The sequence below is a fragment of the Anopheles moucheti genome, chromosome 3 (assembly GCF_943734755.1).
Source record: "Anopheles moucheti chromosome 3, idAnoMoucSN_F20_07, whole genome shotgun sequence".
Classification (NCBI taxonomy): domain Eukaryota; kingdom Metazoa; phylum Arthropoda; class Insecta; order Diptera; family Culicidae; genus Anopheles; species Anopheles moucheti.
Genome location: NC_069141.1, coordinates 20,450,483 through 20,467,057, shown reverse-complemented (window position 1 = coordinate 20,467,057; position 16,575 = coordinate 20,450,483). Strand labels below are relative to the sequence as shown.

At 44.1% G+C, this 16,575-nt stretch overlaps 2 protein-coding genes across 2 annotated transcripts; one reads left to right on the top strand and one right to left on the bottom strand.

Moving 5' to 3' along the window:
* Window positions 1–49: 49 nt before the first annotated feature.
* LOC128304712 (uncharacterized) lies at window positions 50–4,972 on the bottom strand. Its single transcript, XM_053041925.1, has 4 exons — window positions 4,876–4,972; window positions 3,573–3,575; window positions 1,716–1,886; window positions 50–1,650 (listed from the first exon to the last, which is right to left on the bottom strand). Exons 1-4 carry the CDS (start codon window positions 4,970–4,972, stop codon window positions 50–52), a joined length of 1,872 nt encoding a protein of 623 aa, XP_052897885.1.
* LOC128304713 (uncharacterized) lies at window positions 2,333–3,610 on the top strand. Its single transcript, XM_053041926.1, has 4 exons — window positions 2,333–2,654; window positions 2,754–2,916; window positions 2,991–3,186; window positions 3,257–3,610. The coding sequence occupies exons 1-4, from the start codon at window positions 2,333–2,335 to the stop codon at window positions 3,608–3,610; spliced, it is 1,035 nt and encodes a 344-aa protein (XP_052897886.1).
* Window positions 4,973–16,575: the final 11,603 nt, after the last annotated feature.

Below are 16,575 nucleotides of genomic sequence, written 5' to 3'. Positions count from 1 at the left end.
CGTTACAACGGTCAATATGGCTTCGAGTCCGTTTATCGTGTGCTGCCCTCTAGCACGACTCGGGTGGTGTACAGTAACGGGGACAGTAATAGGACACTTTCGGGACACACAGCTCACCGTTGAAAACATAATTCCCCGAGCAGGACAGTGTGCTCTGTTTGCCGTCGATGCAGAAATGGTACCGTTCGCACCCGCTATCATAATCGGCAAAGAATCCACCCTTCGCGCAGACCGGTTCACAGTGGCGCACGATACAGTTCTCACTGGCAGCGGCATCCACATCATCGGCCCCGGTCGGGCAGGTGTAGCTGTCCGGCTGGACGCATGTACGCCCATCGAAGATTTTGCTTCCCCGGCAGGTAAGCGTCTGGAGCTTTTCACCCCGCTGACAGAAGTAATACTGGCGACATTGGGTATCCCGATCCTGGTAGTACCCGTCGGGCCGTTCCGCACAAGGCGTGTCGCTGGCACAGAGCGACTCGTGCGTGCGCTGTACCCGTTGGATGCATGCACCGTCGATGAAGATTTGTCCCGGTGCGCACAGGTACGATATCTTGTTCCCGTTCGTGCAGAGATGGTACGAACGGCAAGCGGTGCGCGTGTCTCTGTAGTACCCGTTAGGTTTTCCCTGGCAGGAGTTGACGTCCTCTACCGGGCATTGGTAGCTCTCTTGTGGCACGCAGTTTTCCCCATCGAACACGTGACCTTGGTCGCAATGAAAGCTTGTCTTCACGCCATTATGGCAGTGAAAGTATGCACGGCAAGGACTTAACGATACATCGTCCATGGCGGTAAAGTCCTGATAGAATCCAGCCGCCCGCTGCACGCAATCCGTGGAGTAGGGGATCTGATGGCAAGTTGTGTCCAGAACTGCCTCACGGCACACATTATCCAGCGCATCGTAATGGAATCCATTCGGACAGGAGTGCTGTTCTACGGTGCGTTGTGCTTGACAGCGGACATAATACGCACAGCCTTTACGGGGATCCACCTGGTATCCGTCGTTCCGATGCTGGCAGATATCACCCGGTACGTCCATCCGTGGACAGTGATGGAGAAACGTTGGAACACACTGCTTGCCATCGAACACCGTCATCGAGGGACAGTCCTGGCGGCTAATCATGCGACGACCCTCACACTTTACGTACGTCCGACAATCGTAGGACGTTATCGCAAGGTGAAGACCATCCGGTAGAAAGCTACAACCATTTTCGTCTGCCATCTTCCAGTCGTGAAACTGATCGGACGTACGACAGCTCGCCCCTTTGCTGGAGAGTCTACAACGTTTGCTTCGTTCGTCAAACCGATATCCCGACGGGCACTCCAATACATCCAGCACCTGATCGTTCGCGCAGAGCAGATACTTGGTGCAATCCAACCCATCCCCCGGCAGCACGTGATTCCCGTCGGGGAGTCCATAGCAGCGTGGATCGGTTTCGTATCGGATGCTTGCTGCCGTCGCTTCCGGACTCTCGCAGATCACGTTCTCCTCTGCGTCACAAACCTTCCCATTAAACATCAATCCTTGGGGACAGTTTTCGATGGTCGTAATCTTTCCGCCCCGACATCGGAACGATCGCTGACAACCCTGGGAGGTGTCTGCGTACAATCCGTTCGTTTTGCCAACACAGACAGCTTCGTAGCACGTTCCTAGAAGGGCAAACATTTAAAAAAAATTAAAATCGTTTCTGTTGGTATATTCTCACAAAATGTACCTTCTGTTCTGATGCATCTCTGCTGGTAAAAGTCAAACATGGCGCCATCGGTGCAACTGTAATAGATCGGTTGGTTCTGGTAGCATCGATAGTAGGCACCACAGCGTGATCCCGGCAGCGAATAGAAGAACTCGTCACTGTACGTACACAACACTTCTTGGGCTAAAGTTCCTGCGGGGAGGAATGAGGACGAAATCAGAAGAAGACATCAAGGTAGGGGTCAGAATATTTTCATAAAATGAAGAATCTATCGTCAGTGTCGTCATTGAGTTCGGATCCGTGTAACGACTTATTCGAATGTGTTTTCAACCGGATCTCACCAGTTCCCTTGGAAGGAATTAAGCTTCTGACGTCAATGGTAACCGGTGGATATTGAGCGTTCTTTTAGTAGGAAATTCCCATCTCTTTGATGTTTGTTTCAAAATGTAGATTATTAAAGCCCCTGCACTATTCGCCAGCATCGTCATAGTAGGCTTTCGACTACGTTGCTATAACCGATGTCAAGTACCAACAAGATAGAAAGGTCATCCAAACAGCCATAGAAATATTAAGACAGTCTACGACATCAGCTACGATTCTCATTTTGATCCGTAAAACAGGTGTATCTCCCAGTGAAGATGAAGCTGTGGTTAGTCTGGTTTTGTCTCGCGTTTGTATTTTCGTGCTACGGTGCACATTTGGACCCTACTGCGCACGGTATAAGCTATGGCAAAATACTCAATCAGGAAGAAGATGCGTTGAGTGGAATATTTTCGGAAGAGAGTTCGTATAGTGGCCAATATTCAACGTCGGATGATGAAGACGCCTCTATTTTCGAACATTGGTTTAGTACAACGGTGAATCTCGAAGAAAACACTGCAGTTGATGAGTACAGTACTGAAATACCTGAGGAATTAGGTCTGCTCAGTGAAATGCCCATCATAGAAGAAGATTGGTTCAGTACTACGGTGAGTCTTGATGAAAACATTGCAATTGATGAGAACAGAACCGAAATTCCTGAGAAATTGGACCTGTTGAGTGAAATGCCCATCATGGAAGACTATATAGATTGGATGGAGTCAAAGTTAAGGATCGAATATACACCATATTCGGCTTTGCTCTATCAAGAGGATGAATTTGGGATAGAGTTCTTGTGCCCAGGCTATTGGCTAAAAAAGGATATGTTACTGGTTCGCGGAGACTGTTGGTCGAAGGATATGGAGTAAGTGTTTCATGGAAGTCTACACTAGTTTCTGCATATCAAATCATTAATGTTCTCCCATGTCTGATTTGCAGTCTGAAGATTGAAGATGCGGTTGATGAAGTTTTCTTGAAAAGAGATTTAAATTTAATGATTCTACGATTGCTTCCAAATTTAAGTCCTTCGGAAGAACAAGAACCACTTCATTTGGCAATCATTCGAGACCATACCCCTGGGTCCATTAACGATTGTGCATTGTATGTTCTGCAGGAAGATTACGGATTGTTTGAGGTAAACTTTTCCTTCTTTAGGATGCTTTATAAAATTAGCTAGATAACACATTGACTCGTTTCGTCTCTAGTTGTATTCCTGGGCCATCCGACCGTTGCCTTTCAAACGCGCAAAGGCATTGTGTAGCGAGAACCACATTTGTCTACGAACACGTGCATCGGCTGCGTATGGGTTGGATTATGCGCTAATTTGTGACCAATCGTTAGCCGGTATGCTAACCATGGATCGGACGAAATACGAGCGGGTATTCGGGAAATTAACTCTCATGAACTTATCGGTGGCGAAGCCTTGGATTGATGCAATACTGGAGGAGACCGAAGGAGAAAATGAATCCTCAGACGAACAGGTGACCGAATTCCTTTCGCTTTCTTTAACTCCGATGTCACCAGCTGAGATGAATATCCACGAAGGCGACGTTGTTTGAATTGTTTCATTGGCTTTTTCCATGTAGAACAGCTTACTTTTTGGTTCTGAACATAAATCATGCTTCAATAAGCACGTGAGTGAATTTGTAACGAGTTTGGTTGCATTGTATCGAACCGATCGCGTACACCTTCCAATAGAATGGCTACACTGCTTGAATATCAAATTTTGCATCATCACTTCGCACACGTTTGCCATCTGTTTTCCTCGACGAAGGTGGGCTGAACCATCATCTGGCAATGTCCGCTCTAGCGTCCAGAATGGGAAACAAAACTGTCAACCATATTATGCAGAGCATGTATGCGGACACGCTGGTCACGAACATTGGCCAATCGACAGGCTGTCGATTTAATTCCACATTTCGATACATTTATTCTTCCATCCCGGATTCGCCTAACAAGGCATTAAATTTTATGAATGATTGTACGGCAGCCACACACGTACCCCCGGGTGTGTTTCGTACCAATCGAACGATAAATCAACCGATTAGCGTTTGTTTGGTGTGTTTCGTTTTGCTGTCGGTTCTACTTTCGTTTCACTGCGATTGGGATAGTTTTCCAAACAGGCACTGATTAGCTATGTAAGGCGTGCTGTCACCAGAGCTCGATCATGGTGGTCGATATAGGGTTGGAGGAAAAGTTTTGTCGTTTTTCGTGAATAATGCTTTTTACAGATTTATCTTTTTAAAAAGGGTATATGCACTTCTTTTCGGGACTCAGTAAGTCGTACCTGTCAAAATTATTTTTTATCAATGATTAGTTTAATTGCCAGTTCACGGAAGTTAGATAAACTAAAGCAAATATGACAAATTACAGTCGCAAAGTAAAATAAGCATTAAAAAGCTTTTAATGCATCGATGATTAATAAAAATTATTATAGGAATATTATTGTAATTACCGTATCGAGATTAACTTCCCACTAAAATTTTTTAAAGTTGCACTTTAGAATAAATTCTACCTAGAGATCAATTTTTCTAAAGGTAAATGTGAAAACTTTCAAGGAAAATAAGTTAGATGTCAATTAGTTTTCACTACCTATTTTCACTACCTAAAAAGTACCTCTAAAGAACTTTTCGAACAACCTAATACACTGATAACAACTTCGAGTGGAAACCACCCCTAAGAAGAAAATATTCAACCACATGGTGAAAAGAACCTCCATCTCCCAAAACGGCTAAGATAAGCGCAGTTTATCGGCCCGGATCTGTATGGTATAAAAATAGTCACGAACTGTTCTTCTCGTTCGGTTCAGTTATGATGGGCTTACCTCTGGCAAGGACGGTCATTGCCAGCGCAGCGGCGGTCGTTATGAGTTTGCATAAATTTCCATTCCTCCGTGCGCCACTCCGCCCGGAACTCCCCATCCTTCCACCGTGGCGCTCGCGTGAACCTCAAATCTTGCTTCCTCCCGTTTGCACACTCACCGCACCTTCCGAGCCCACCAAAGCGTAGTTAAACGCCAGCAGGTCTGTCGCGTCGGTCGCGTAATTCGATTGAGATGTTCTCCGGCACTGATCGTGTCTGTTCGCGCTTCCGTTAACGGATTTAGTGGCGAATTTGAATTCACGACCCAGGGCACGATTTGTTACCGTGGCGGAGGGTACGCTAGGGTCTTTATAATTTGATTTCGTCGGTTGTTTCTCCGGTTGCCCACTGGCAATCGACAAACGAGAGGTTACAGCTTAATTAGCTGCTCCGTTGGTGATTAGAGGAGCGGATGAGTTGCTGCCAGTGCCGGGGTGAATCTGTGGTGGCGGTGAGAATTCGCTGTATAATTGAAGGCAGAGAGAGAAAAACAAATGCGGTTGATAGACAAGAGCAATTGAAGGTGGGCACGGGTTTGCGTGGCGGGATACGTCTTGGCACGTGACTTGATGGCGCGGTGATTGACTCGATTATTGGCGTATCGGAATGCTGACCACTGTATGTGTGTTTTATGTATTCCCCACCCCGAACATGCATGCAAAAGCATTCCAAACCGACAAGCCGACGAGTTTGTGGCTGTACGTGCTTAGACCCACCACGCCGGAGGATCGTCACTAAAGAGATGAATCTAGAAAGCAGAAACCAGTTCGTGAAGGCGGATCTAGATTGGAGCGTTACGTGGATGGGTTAGAAGCCCATGCCTGCCATCGCGCAGGCCATCACACAGCACTAGCGCTAAGCCGTTGGTTTAATGTCAGTTTTATGGGACGATGTTTACGAGATGTCACCGATAATGCGCACTAAAGCACTAATCTCTTGTTTTATGCGCAAAACAAATACGGGTTTTTGCGGATGGCTCTCTTGAACGATGCATACGATGTTACGCACGATCGTGTGAGATGGAACCGGCGTCAGAAGCCAGAATCTGCTCAGCTGTGCAGTCCATTATTACCGTCGTGTGGGGAGGCGGGTGTTTTTTTTTTGTAATGCCTCGCCTTTAATATGTCAAGGTCTACGGTTGGCGCTTACGGACGCATTCGGCGTTGTATCATCGGTAGTCCATCGATTAACAAGTTGAAGGACGTTTTGTGAAGTGCGTACAGTTACCGGAACTAAAGATTCCTATCTATGCGATGGGCACTGTTTCTCTTGGAGGTTCGTCGCTTGCAGTCTTTCGTTTGCAAAATGTCTTTTTGTTCTACGTGGACCCTTTGACCACACTGTAATTTAATTTATATTTAATTAACAAACTTTTACCACTAACCTGGAACTAAAACAGTTCCATTAAGAGAAAATAATATCATTCATTAATTGTTTTTTATAGTTGCGTGAGTAATGGAAATGAATCACCCTGTAGTTTTTGTTTATCACTTATAGCACACGCGCAGGCCTTGACCTCTGATTAAGACTGTGCGTTTGAAGATAAAACTCTCATTTAAGCATTTTTAATGATTTAAAAACATGCTGATGTTAATTATTGTTGTAAGCGATTCTGCTGCTGATTGGGATCCCTGTGAACTACAAAACAAGATGATTACACAATGTTATTTATTTGCCTTTTTTTGCTCTCCTATTTATGATGTTTATCGCTATGTCTTTCCGTTTATCCTCGCGATGGATGGATGGATGGATGGATGGAACGGTGTCAGTAAGAAAACAAAACCACTAAAAAAAACTGCAAATAAACCCATGGCGAACGCTCGACTCGCACTACCGGAACTGATCAAGCCGGCTTCAATTGGTTTCACATGCACACGCTGCTTGCGAAGCTGTTTGAATGCTTATCGGAACATCAATATTTTCTTACGCACACAATGCACCGAACGTGTAGCACAATGCACGGGGCACAAACGAGCCGAGCAAACCTTTTAGCGAAAGGTTATCGGCTTAATTGATGAGGTGTAATAATCACTCACTTGATATTTCTGATATCCGTTGCTCTTTATCAACCACCGCCAGCAGGCATTGGCCGTTTTGTTACATGCACGTCACCGAGCTAAGGTAATTCACATGGCACAGGAACACCGAACGGGTAAGCAGCTGTTCATAGAACACACAAATTCTTCCAACCCACACAGCCGATAATCGATCGGCTCAATCAAACATTGAGTATAAATATTGTGAATGTTGCGCGAACTCTTCGACCGGTCCAGTGGCACGCAAATGGATGAAGCTGATCATCCGGCTATCGACTGAATGAAGGCAGAGTCGCCAGCGAGTCTCGCATTTATAGGTCGGTGGGAAATGAAAAAAAGATTCCCCCCGAGAGGGAGAGAACCCGTGCACGCAAGAGCAACATCATGAGCAGATCGAACGCGTACGTTCAGCGTCAGTTGACGAGACGTCCATCGTATGTTGCACGGTGTGAGGTTATTTCGGCTATTCGCTGGGTGGGTGGGGCTTTACCGACAAGCTTTAACCAGTTCTGGAAGAATTAGATACGACGTCCGTGTGCCGTGGATGAAAGGCCAGCCAAGAAAGTGAGAATCGGTGCGGGTGAGGCAGAGTATTCTCTAATTTGCACAATTTGAGGATGTTCTCTCGTTACATGACTCGGTTTGTGGTGAAACTTTGAAGCTCATGCGATTAGCAGATGATTATTATTATGTTTACGGATAGATGATGTCGCATTAGTTTAAATTTTGTTTTATTTTATTACCTTATTCTTCGTATATGTGTTTGTGACCAGTGACACCGGAACACCTTCGTATACCAATTGCTCCATGGGGTTAGAATGAAAAGGATCATGCGCCTCCATTGAAATTTTGAACCCAAAATTCCGTTGCTTAACCTTTGTTAGCTTTTTGATATGGACGTGATTGAATTTGCTGGTTTGATTGGTAGTTTGCTCCACGGCTAGCAACTCCACAAACTATTGCCATTTAACCTAATTTAGCGGTGTTAGTTGTTGTTTTTTGTGGGTCATTTAACATCTTTGGAGAATAGTATACATTTGCATGCTAATTATCCATGACTTTGCCGTTTTTGCTTGTTTGATTTTAACCGCAAGGCGTGAAATATTTTGACGCTTCTCTGTCTGCTGAAAATGTTCGGGTTTCGGGTGACGATCACGGTGTGAAGAAAAAGATGAATCATCTTTTGTTCTTTTTATCTTCGTACATCTACAGCGCGTAACATCGTGTTAAAGGGAAGCGTTGCTTTTTGGCGGCTTTTCTGTTCAACGGTGTCGGTTACCAAACGATGGAGTGAAAGATTCCGGTAATTGATAGCCTGTAAGCTATGTTGGAGGCTACTTAATGGCTATGTAAATGATTGACACCGGGCGTAGAAAGGCTACCGCACGGGCGTGTATAAGATTGGCTACCGACTTTAGCGGCATTTCGTTTTTGTCGGAATAAATTGTCGAATAAATGTTCAAACCGGATTTATTGCAATGATGATTCGCGCCCGTTATGGTGAAAATAGAGACGAGTAGAATAGCTATAGCTATTGGCCGACAGAACATAACGACAAGTTTGATTATTAGAAATGATCGTAAAACAAAAGATAAATTTAAATCCATTGGAGACAACTTGGTAGGCATAGCTTTTGTGGGTAGAGTGAGATCATCTTGAATCATGGAATTCCGGGAGTGAATTACTAGATATTAAAGGTATGGTATGTAAAGTATCAAGCCGAAAGATGATCCTCTCAGGATGAAATATTAATAAACCATCGTTAGTCGCGATCACTGGGTCATTGTTCGCTGACAAGCAGGATCTCCTTGGTAATGACTCATTGAAAATGAATTTTCAATTTTGTGAGCATTTTGCTCTAAGTTTCATATGGACCTATTTGGCATGCTTGCAAACGAAAGGGATTGAAATTGAGTTTAAAAGAGTTGTACTTTGTAAGAATAACTAAAAAATCATTTGTAATTTCGAAGGAACCTTCGTCGTTCATGTTAAAATTTTACTTTGAAATAGCAAAAGAAAATTTAATAATAAAAAAAAGGAAGTAATATTAGAAAAGTAGTTCGGTGACATGTTTCGTGACCTTTAAGAGAGACGCATCAAAAATGATTATTCATATTGAAATAATCATATAATTGTTCATATGTTCATATGTTCATCATATAACGATTTTTTAAATTGATTTTTGGGGTTAATCAATCAAACGCAGTTGATGCATGATTTTTTTTAACATTTATTCTGCAGTACGAACTCGTAAACTGTTCATAAAACTGTAAACATATCGCAGGTCTTTGAACTTGATCAAGTAACAATCAACAAAAAACGAAACGGGTCAAAATTAAATCATCCGCCACACCAACCAATCGGACCCATAGTGCAGAAATTCTCTTCACTTACTCACCTGTTCGCGCATTAATCGCGTTTTCGCGGCGAATAAACGGTGCGTGAGTATTGGTCGCAGCTTGCCTTACGGTACCTTTCACAGCCACGCACACCAGCGGAGTCCGAGCGATGGGTATAAGCCTCCACAGTCTGTCCGACCATTCGTTGCGTGTAGTTCATATCGCGGAAAGGAAATAAACACGCACCGTGTTTCGGACGCGAGTGGAGTTGTAAGCTTGAGTTTGGCAGGGGTGGTACAAATCATAACGCACCGTAGAGGGGTTGGGGATTTTGTGTAAAAGTTCTGCTTTTTTTGGCCTTTGTTTGTCGCTCGGTCAACCCCGTGACACCAGGGAGAATGTGAACACGGAGAACGATCGTCGGACCGGAAGTAACGTGACCGGGAGCTGGTAGGTGGTTCTGTCGATAGGAGTACGTCAAGCGTGAAAAGGCACCACCATCGAACACACCTTGTTTTTCCTTCCGGCCCTCCGAGACCAACCTGCGAGAGATGCCGGAACACAACAGAGACAGGTTCGTTGGGCCGTTGGTACTTTTTCTTTCCTGCGTCCACCTCGTTCGGCATTGTGATTGCGTTTACAAAAGGTTGTGTTAAGCATCATCCCCTGCGCGATTTAGGGGTGTTGCGCTGTATACGTACCGTACCTGTCAGTGGACGGAGAAAGAGAAGGCTCTGACGGATAGGTGTCCCGATGTAGGGTAGAAAGAGTGCAGATGCATCAGCATGTTCGCCGGCCGCTGCTGGCCGGGTGCGTTGTGTGTGCGTAAGCGCGCGATTCGAGAGAAACGGTGAGCGATCGGGAGAACGGTTGAGCACAGAACACCTCCGATTGCTACTTATCTCCCAGCATAGAGCCCGTCGCTTGAAGTGCATTTTGAGCTACCGATATGTTGCCGGTGCGTATGGAGCAGTAACGCTCACTCTTTTTTAGACGAGTAAAAGAACGTTTTTCCAGGGGTTGTTTTCTTTGTCTCTCGCGCTCTCGCGAAGATCTCCAGCTGCATCAACGTTAAATGCAACGAACTGTCAGAATTGCATACGGGCGAGAGCCGAATCGGATCGCTCGCGAGCAATGTGGTGAGAGCACGATTCAGCCGCCTGAGAGCGGCGGGTTCAGTGGCACCGAGTACGAGACCGTGCTCCGGAAGCTCCGAGCAACTCCGGCCAGTTGGAGTAATACCTTTGATGCGTACGCAGGCTAGTAAACAACGGTAAGGCAACAAAACGGTGCACGGTGATCAGATACCGGAAAAGTGTACGTGTCGTTTTCGGCTCGAAAGGAAAATGTCCATTCGCGACGGGTGTTAGCAGCCTCGAGTGGCTAGTGCCAGAATTGAAATTGTGGATTTTCCTCGGTGACCATAGTTCCGAAGGTTGGAAAAAACCCCTCGTACAACAACTTGTGCAATCAATAGACACACGGAGGATGCGCTAATTGCACGCCCATTTCGGCCGGTATGGTTCGACTGCTTCCCGAAAGATCATTCTTGCGTGATCAGGTGATGGGCGCGTGTCTGTGTGTGCGCGCTTAGTGGTTCGCTTTTAGTTGGTGGTATTTCGCCCATATCATTCGCAGTGCTCCCGTAATACACACTCGAAAGGTGATGATGATCACACTGATGACGATGATGATGGTGATGATCATGCGATGAGATCGTCTGCTGGTTGCGTCATTAACCTATGGAGAAAACCCGTGTGCGTGTGTTTGTACTAGTGTGTGTGTGTGTGTGCTGTTGTGTTGTGTACGTTAATTTCCTTTTTTTTCCTTACTCGACCGATTTTTATTCCTTTTGCTGCACATAATTCTAAAAAAATCGACTGTACGTTAATGATAACAGACTGAGGTGACATTAAGCAGTGTGACATTTTCTCCTCACATTTCCACATCTATGCGTGAATGTGTGTGTTTTTTCGTGTGTTGTTAAATGAAAGAATGGAATATAAAAATGTAAGATACGCTTCCCGCTATGTGTGCACATCGGGCAGAAGCAACATCGAACGAGGGAGAACGAATGAAAAGAAATGAAATTTTTATTCAAATCAAGTGAGAATCGAAGGCGAAAGAAAAACAGGTCACCGAGAAGTATGCCTTCTTTGGGAACGCGTTTCTTTTACGCTAGGCATTCGGCACTCGACTGTTTCTGATTTCTTCCCTTCGATCTTCGATACCCATACCCTGCCGCGCACCGGTTCCGCCCGGCCCCGTTCGTACGTACCTTTCTCTAGCGTGCACACAACACAACCGAAGCACAGACACAGGCATACCGATGCGGGCAGCACCAACAACAGAAACCAACACACTGGCAAAGCGGGCGCGCTTCTTCCACAATAGGGGTTCGTCTTCTGCCGCTTAAGAAGTCTTCCGTATGCGCCAGTGACTGCACCGTTCGAATTCTCGCAGCGACGAACCGGCCGTTCAATGGCTGTACGGGGAATGGGTGGTTCGAAACGATCGAACCGGTTCCCCTGGTGAGGAAAGAAGGGAGGTGGTGGGAGGGATGGGGGTAGGAATGTGAAGGGGTGCTGCATATCGGGGAAGGTGTTGCCTACCACAGCGTAATTAACGGCAGTTTTCGCCCGTCCGAAGCAGAAAACCTGGACAGAACAGGCACCAGCACCACGATCGGGCACTCATCGGAGCTGGTCAGCCTGGCCTGGCCTGGTTTACGGCACAGGCAGGAAGAAGCTGCACGAGCACCGAGATCGCAATGGGGCACGCAAGATCTGGCCGCGTGTCTCGGTGTGTTTCGTTTATCCGTCCGGTGGTGGGTGAAGAATGCTAGTAACCACCCGGATCGGACATTAGAGGTGAATTTGAACGGGGCGAGAATTTTCCAAGCATCGCGCATCGCGTCTACGTTACTCGCGACTATCGCAGGTGTGTGTGCCAGTGTACAATGTGTGTTTTTGTTTCATTTTTATTATTATTTTCTAAAACAGCCGTGTGGTAGGCAGTGCTTTAGCGGAATAGAGCGCGGAAAAGCGAGCGCTAAGGGAAAGCCGACCGGTGGAAGGAGGAGTGGCAGAGTGCGGGAAAGCAAAGCAAGAAGTGGCAGAAAATTCCATAGCTCATATATTTTTTTATTCGCCCACCGTGATCGCGATCGGAAGAACGTTCGCGCGTACGTGAGTGAGTGAGTGTAATTGTCTGACAAGCGCCACATTTTAAATGAGTGAGCTTTTGGGGTGTATGTGTGTGCTGAAGCTGTGCAATCAATAATAATGGTGATGGCGGCCAGGAAGTGAATCTAAAAATAATATATTGAAATCATAACGAAATTAGCATGATAACGTATCATCGCCAGCGGTAAGAAGGAGAAAAAGATTCAGTTTGTGTGTGTGTGTGTGATTCGTTCGATTATTAAAGTAGTGAAATTCGTTCCAAAGCTAGCTCACTAGCTCAGTAGATCCGTGGCAATATAAGTTAGAACAAATTTATTTGACAAATTTTGCCTCCTCGTGGAAATTGATTTGGACTAAAGCTACTGAATATACTGTTTCGTGCTGAAGGTGAGTATATGTTGCAATTCATTTATTCAATAAATATTTTATAAAACAAATCTTTTCTAACCTTGAAAGCTGTAGTAACGCTTTTAAAAGAAGTACTAAAATTAAATTTAAATATATTCAACCTCCAACAACATTTCACTCAATGTCATAAGCACTATGACACTTCGCTTGTTGCAAATTGTAAATGGATTCCGATGGGGTCACCGTTGCCCAACATGAAAACGAAAACCGCACACCAAACATGATCGTCACCACCCCATTCTGGGGCACCTGCTTCGGATGGCGTTTTTAGTCGTAATGTTTTATTGAGTTCGCTCTTTTTTTGACTTGTTTAAAAAAAGGTTAATTTTACATTCGGCCTCAGTATCGTGCCCTTTCCGTCCCCGCTCGGCAATACACTGCCTGACACCCCTTTTTCTCCAGCGCGATCGGTCACGGTAGAGAAGGTTCATGAATATCCAACAACAAAAGGCACCACACGGACACACTCACAGCTACCCATACGGCACACATCAGCCAGGGTAGCTGTGTACCGTGTCTAAGTTTTTGGTCGAGCTTGAGAGCGCCCCGGGGTGGAAAAAGCTGGAACAATACCAACTCATTCCAAGCGGTGTGTGCTATGGATGGTAGAAAAGCTAGCAAACTTAATAAAAAAAAACGCCATGTAATGTTGGGTGATAGAACAGCAACAATGAGGGGGGGTTTTGGGGATCGTCATGAGGAAGAGAGACGGAAAGGGGGAAATGTGAAGGATGGCGGTAACAGCGGTGGCAGAACGAACAGCTAGAAAAAGTGTCTCAAAAACCCAAAACAACGACAAAAACAAAACACACATCGCGCGTGATAGGGGTCGTTCTGCTGTCGACAGTTGCTAAAAAAAGCCAAAGTTAAATATTGGTTTGAGTTAGGCAAACTAATTGCCAAATACTTACCTTCATGTGCTGAAGAATAACCAAAAAAAGAGGCAAATTATGTAAAGATTTGTTTGTTTCCAATGAATTTAAGATGTAAGTACACAGCTAAAACTGGTATGTGAATCGTTTATTTGAATGATTCTGCTATCGAAATATGGGTCTCTGGTATTTATGATTCTCTTAAAAAAACAATTAGCATATAAGTTATATTGCTTATATATATATCGTTATTTTGCTAAGAGGGTAAACTCATCGCGTGAGCTATTGGTGGTTTATGTCTGATATCTGTGCCATTCTAATGCGTTCCCAGTGTATTCGAAAGCTACCATCTGTGTACAAGGTTCGATGGAAATGATTAGCATTTTTTAATACTTTCGGTAAAGCAGAGGGAAGTTTTTTTTTACCTTCGACACCTGTGTTTTTTTTAAGGTTTGTGTGATCATGTTTATTTGGGGAATGCAATAGGAAACCTTTTTGAACAATGTCTGTCTGAGTGCGGGTGAAATCATACGTGTGCCCTTGCGATAGTGCGATGGTCTGTAAAATGATACGTGTTGTCGAAAGTCGAAAGGAGCTGTCTAGAGATAAATTCAACACCTGCTGTACGTATATGGCTTACAGTTTTTGGACATAATCTTCAATCGTTGTGAAATGTTTTAGAATTAATATTGATTGTTTCTATTGTGAATTTTAAGTTTCAACACTTCTGTTGATCGAATCTTTTCAATTTAAATTAACTCGTTAAATAAAAGATTTACTTCGGACACGTTTTTTGCCTATGCATATTCTTAATGCTGCTTTAATCACCGCCCATTTAAAGTAAAGAAATGAATGATTCGACGATGGACAAATCAGTTCAACTTAACATTGATGGAACACGTCCGATTAGAAGCAAACATAGACCAAACTTTCACACTCCTCGGTTACGAATCCACGCTCCACGATCGAATTGTCTCGCATTTGATTGATTGCAAAGGACCGGTTGCTAAATGATAACATATTCCATCCATACACCGGCTGGTATGTGATTCTCCAGCGCATAAAAAAGCATGCAAGGCAAATAAACAAGCTAACCACTGCACACTCCCAGAAATCTCGAACGCAAGTGGTTGATCGATCAGTAACAAACGAAAAAAAAACGAAAAAAAGTGTGACTCGAAACCTGATTCAAGGAATGGTGAAATTTCTTGCTTTCCTGTGCGAAGGAGAAATGGTTCGTTCGCGAGCCATGCTGAACAGATGAACAGTTCCGTAGCTAATCCACAACGCACAGCAATGTCCCCTGTAGCTGTAGCGGTGTCCGGTGAGAATATGTAATGGGTGAAGTTTCGGTGGAATGTAAATAGTAATAAAGAAAACGTGTTTAGAGTGAAGAAGCGCTTCCACCGTGATTCGTTGGGGTCACATTCCATTCGGATGGGTTGCGTGTGGGGTGTTTTTATTCCGGTTTTTTTTAAACAACGCTATCTGTTTCTAGGGGCGTTTAGTTATATTTGATAGTTTTAAATGTAGTTGACTCTACCAAGCCATTTGGGGCCAATAAAAAGATTGGAAAAAAAGAGTACGTGGTCGATTATTTGGTGATAAACAAAAGATTGTTATTCGATACCCCATTTCATGCTTCTTATTGTAATGATTGTCTTTTCTTTAGCGAGGAAAGCTACATATAACTGAATAAATCATACGACGTATAATTGGTATATATATGAAGTTGAGTATTCATTATGAGCTACTACAGTAAAACTAGGCAATCTATACACTTCTTGCTTTTTGGTCAATCAATTTTTCGATTTCAATTTGTCCTTGTCTGTTCGTAGACAATTCGTAAAAAATAAAAAAATGAAATTGAAAATTTTCAACGTGTTTCGCTTACAGAAATAAATAAAATATATGTGAATTAAACAGAACTGAAGGACATCTTCCTCTTTAATAGACCCAAAACCAAAACTGTGCATATTCTCGGGAAAACTTAACAATTTGAGAAGTATGTTACAGCATTAGAAATTAAAATCATCGAACTAAAAAATAAATCCTCAAAAGTACTTTGTGTTGCATTTGTCAACGTCATAACTAGTTAGTGTATAATTATATTAACTTCAAAATTTAAAGTTATGATTTAGGGTATCATTTCAAAGAGTGAATGATTTAATATTAAAGCTTGTTGAATTTCTGCTTGTATTTTGTTTATTTCATGTGAAATTCCCTTTAAATCACATCACCCAATAAGTTTCACGGCAACGGCAAGCAAACACTACATTCTCCACAACACCATTGAGTCATGAGCTGGTTGTTGTTTGGAATCTGGAAAACCGTTAAGCGATCCGCTGCAAAACAACTCAAAAAAAAAACATAAACAAAGAAAAACTCGCGGCTTGCTGTGACTTAAATTTGATGGAGCTGGTTTTAGGGGTAGCTTCGGGTGCTGGTACGCCTTCTGGTGCCTGGCTGGCGATTAGCGGGAAATTATACGACAGGTTGTTTTTCTTCCCTTTCGTTCTACCTGCCAAACCCCTTCCCGTTTTCCCCGGGAGGAACTTTTTGTCAGAATTTCAACGTCACCGTATCAGGTGCTCTCATCTATATTTACAGCAAGCTGCACCGGCGATGCAGCTCGATGTTTCTCGGCGTGATCTTTAGATAATCTTCCCAATGTGTGATCGTGTTTCCCGGTGCTATTCCAACGCACAAGGTGTGAATTTTTTTTATGTACCCAAATTTTTAGCACCTCGTGTGACATTTATGGCACCCAAGTGTTGCATTACCGGGTGTGGGTCTGTAACACTGTTCAAGAGGGTTTCATA

Bases quoted from the DNA above. Each gene is read 5' to 3' on its own strand.
- LOC128304712 (XM_053041925.1), bottom strand. From the start codon at position 4,972: ATGGGGAGTTCCGGGCGGAGTGGCGCACGGAGGAATGGAAATTTATGC. The intron at 1,651-1,715 runs GTACATTTTGTG...TTGCCCTTCTAG, and splicing joins GAGATGCATCAGAACAGAAG to GAACGTGCTACGAAGCTGTC.
- LOC128304713 (XM_053041926.1), top strand. From the start codon at position 2,333: ATGAAGCTGTGGTTAGTCTGGTTTTGTCTCGCGTTTGTATTTTCGTGC. The intron at 2,917-2,990 runs GTAAGTGTTTCA...TCTGATTTGCAG, and splicing joins TGTTGGTCGAAGGATATGGA to TCTGAAGATTGAAGATGCGG. The intron at 3,187-3,256 runs GTAAACTTTTCC...TTTCGTCTCTAG, and splicing joins AAGATTACGGATTGTTTGAG to TTGTATTCCTGGGCCATCCG.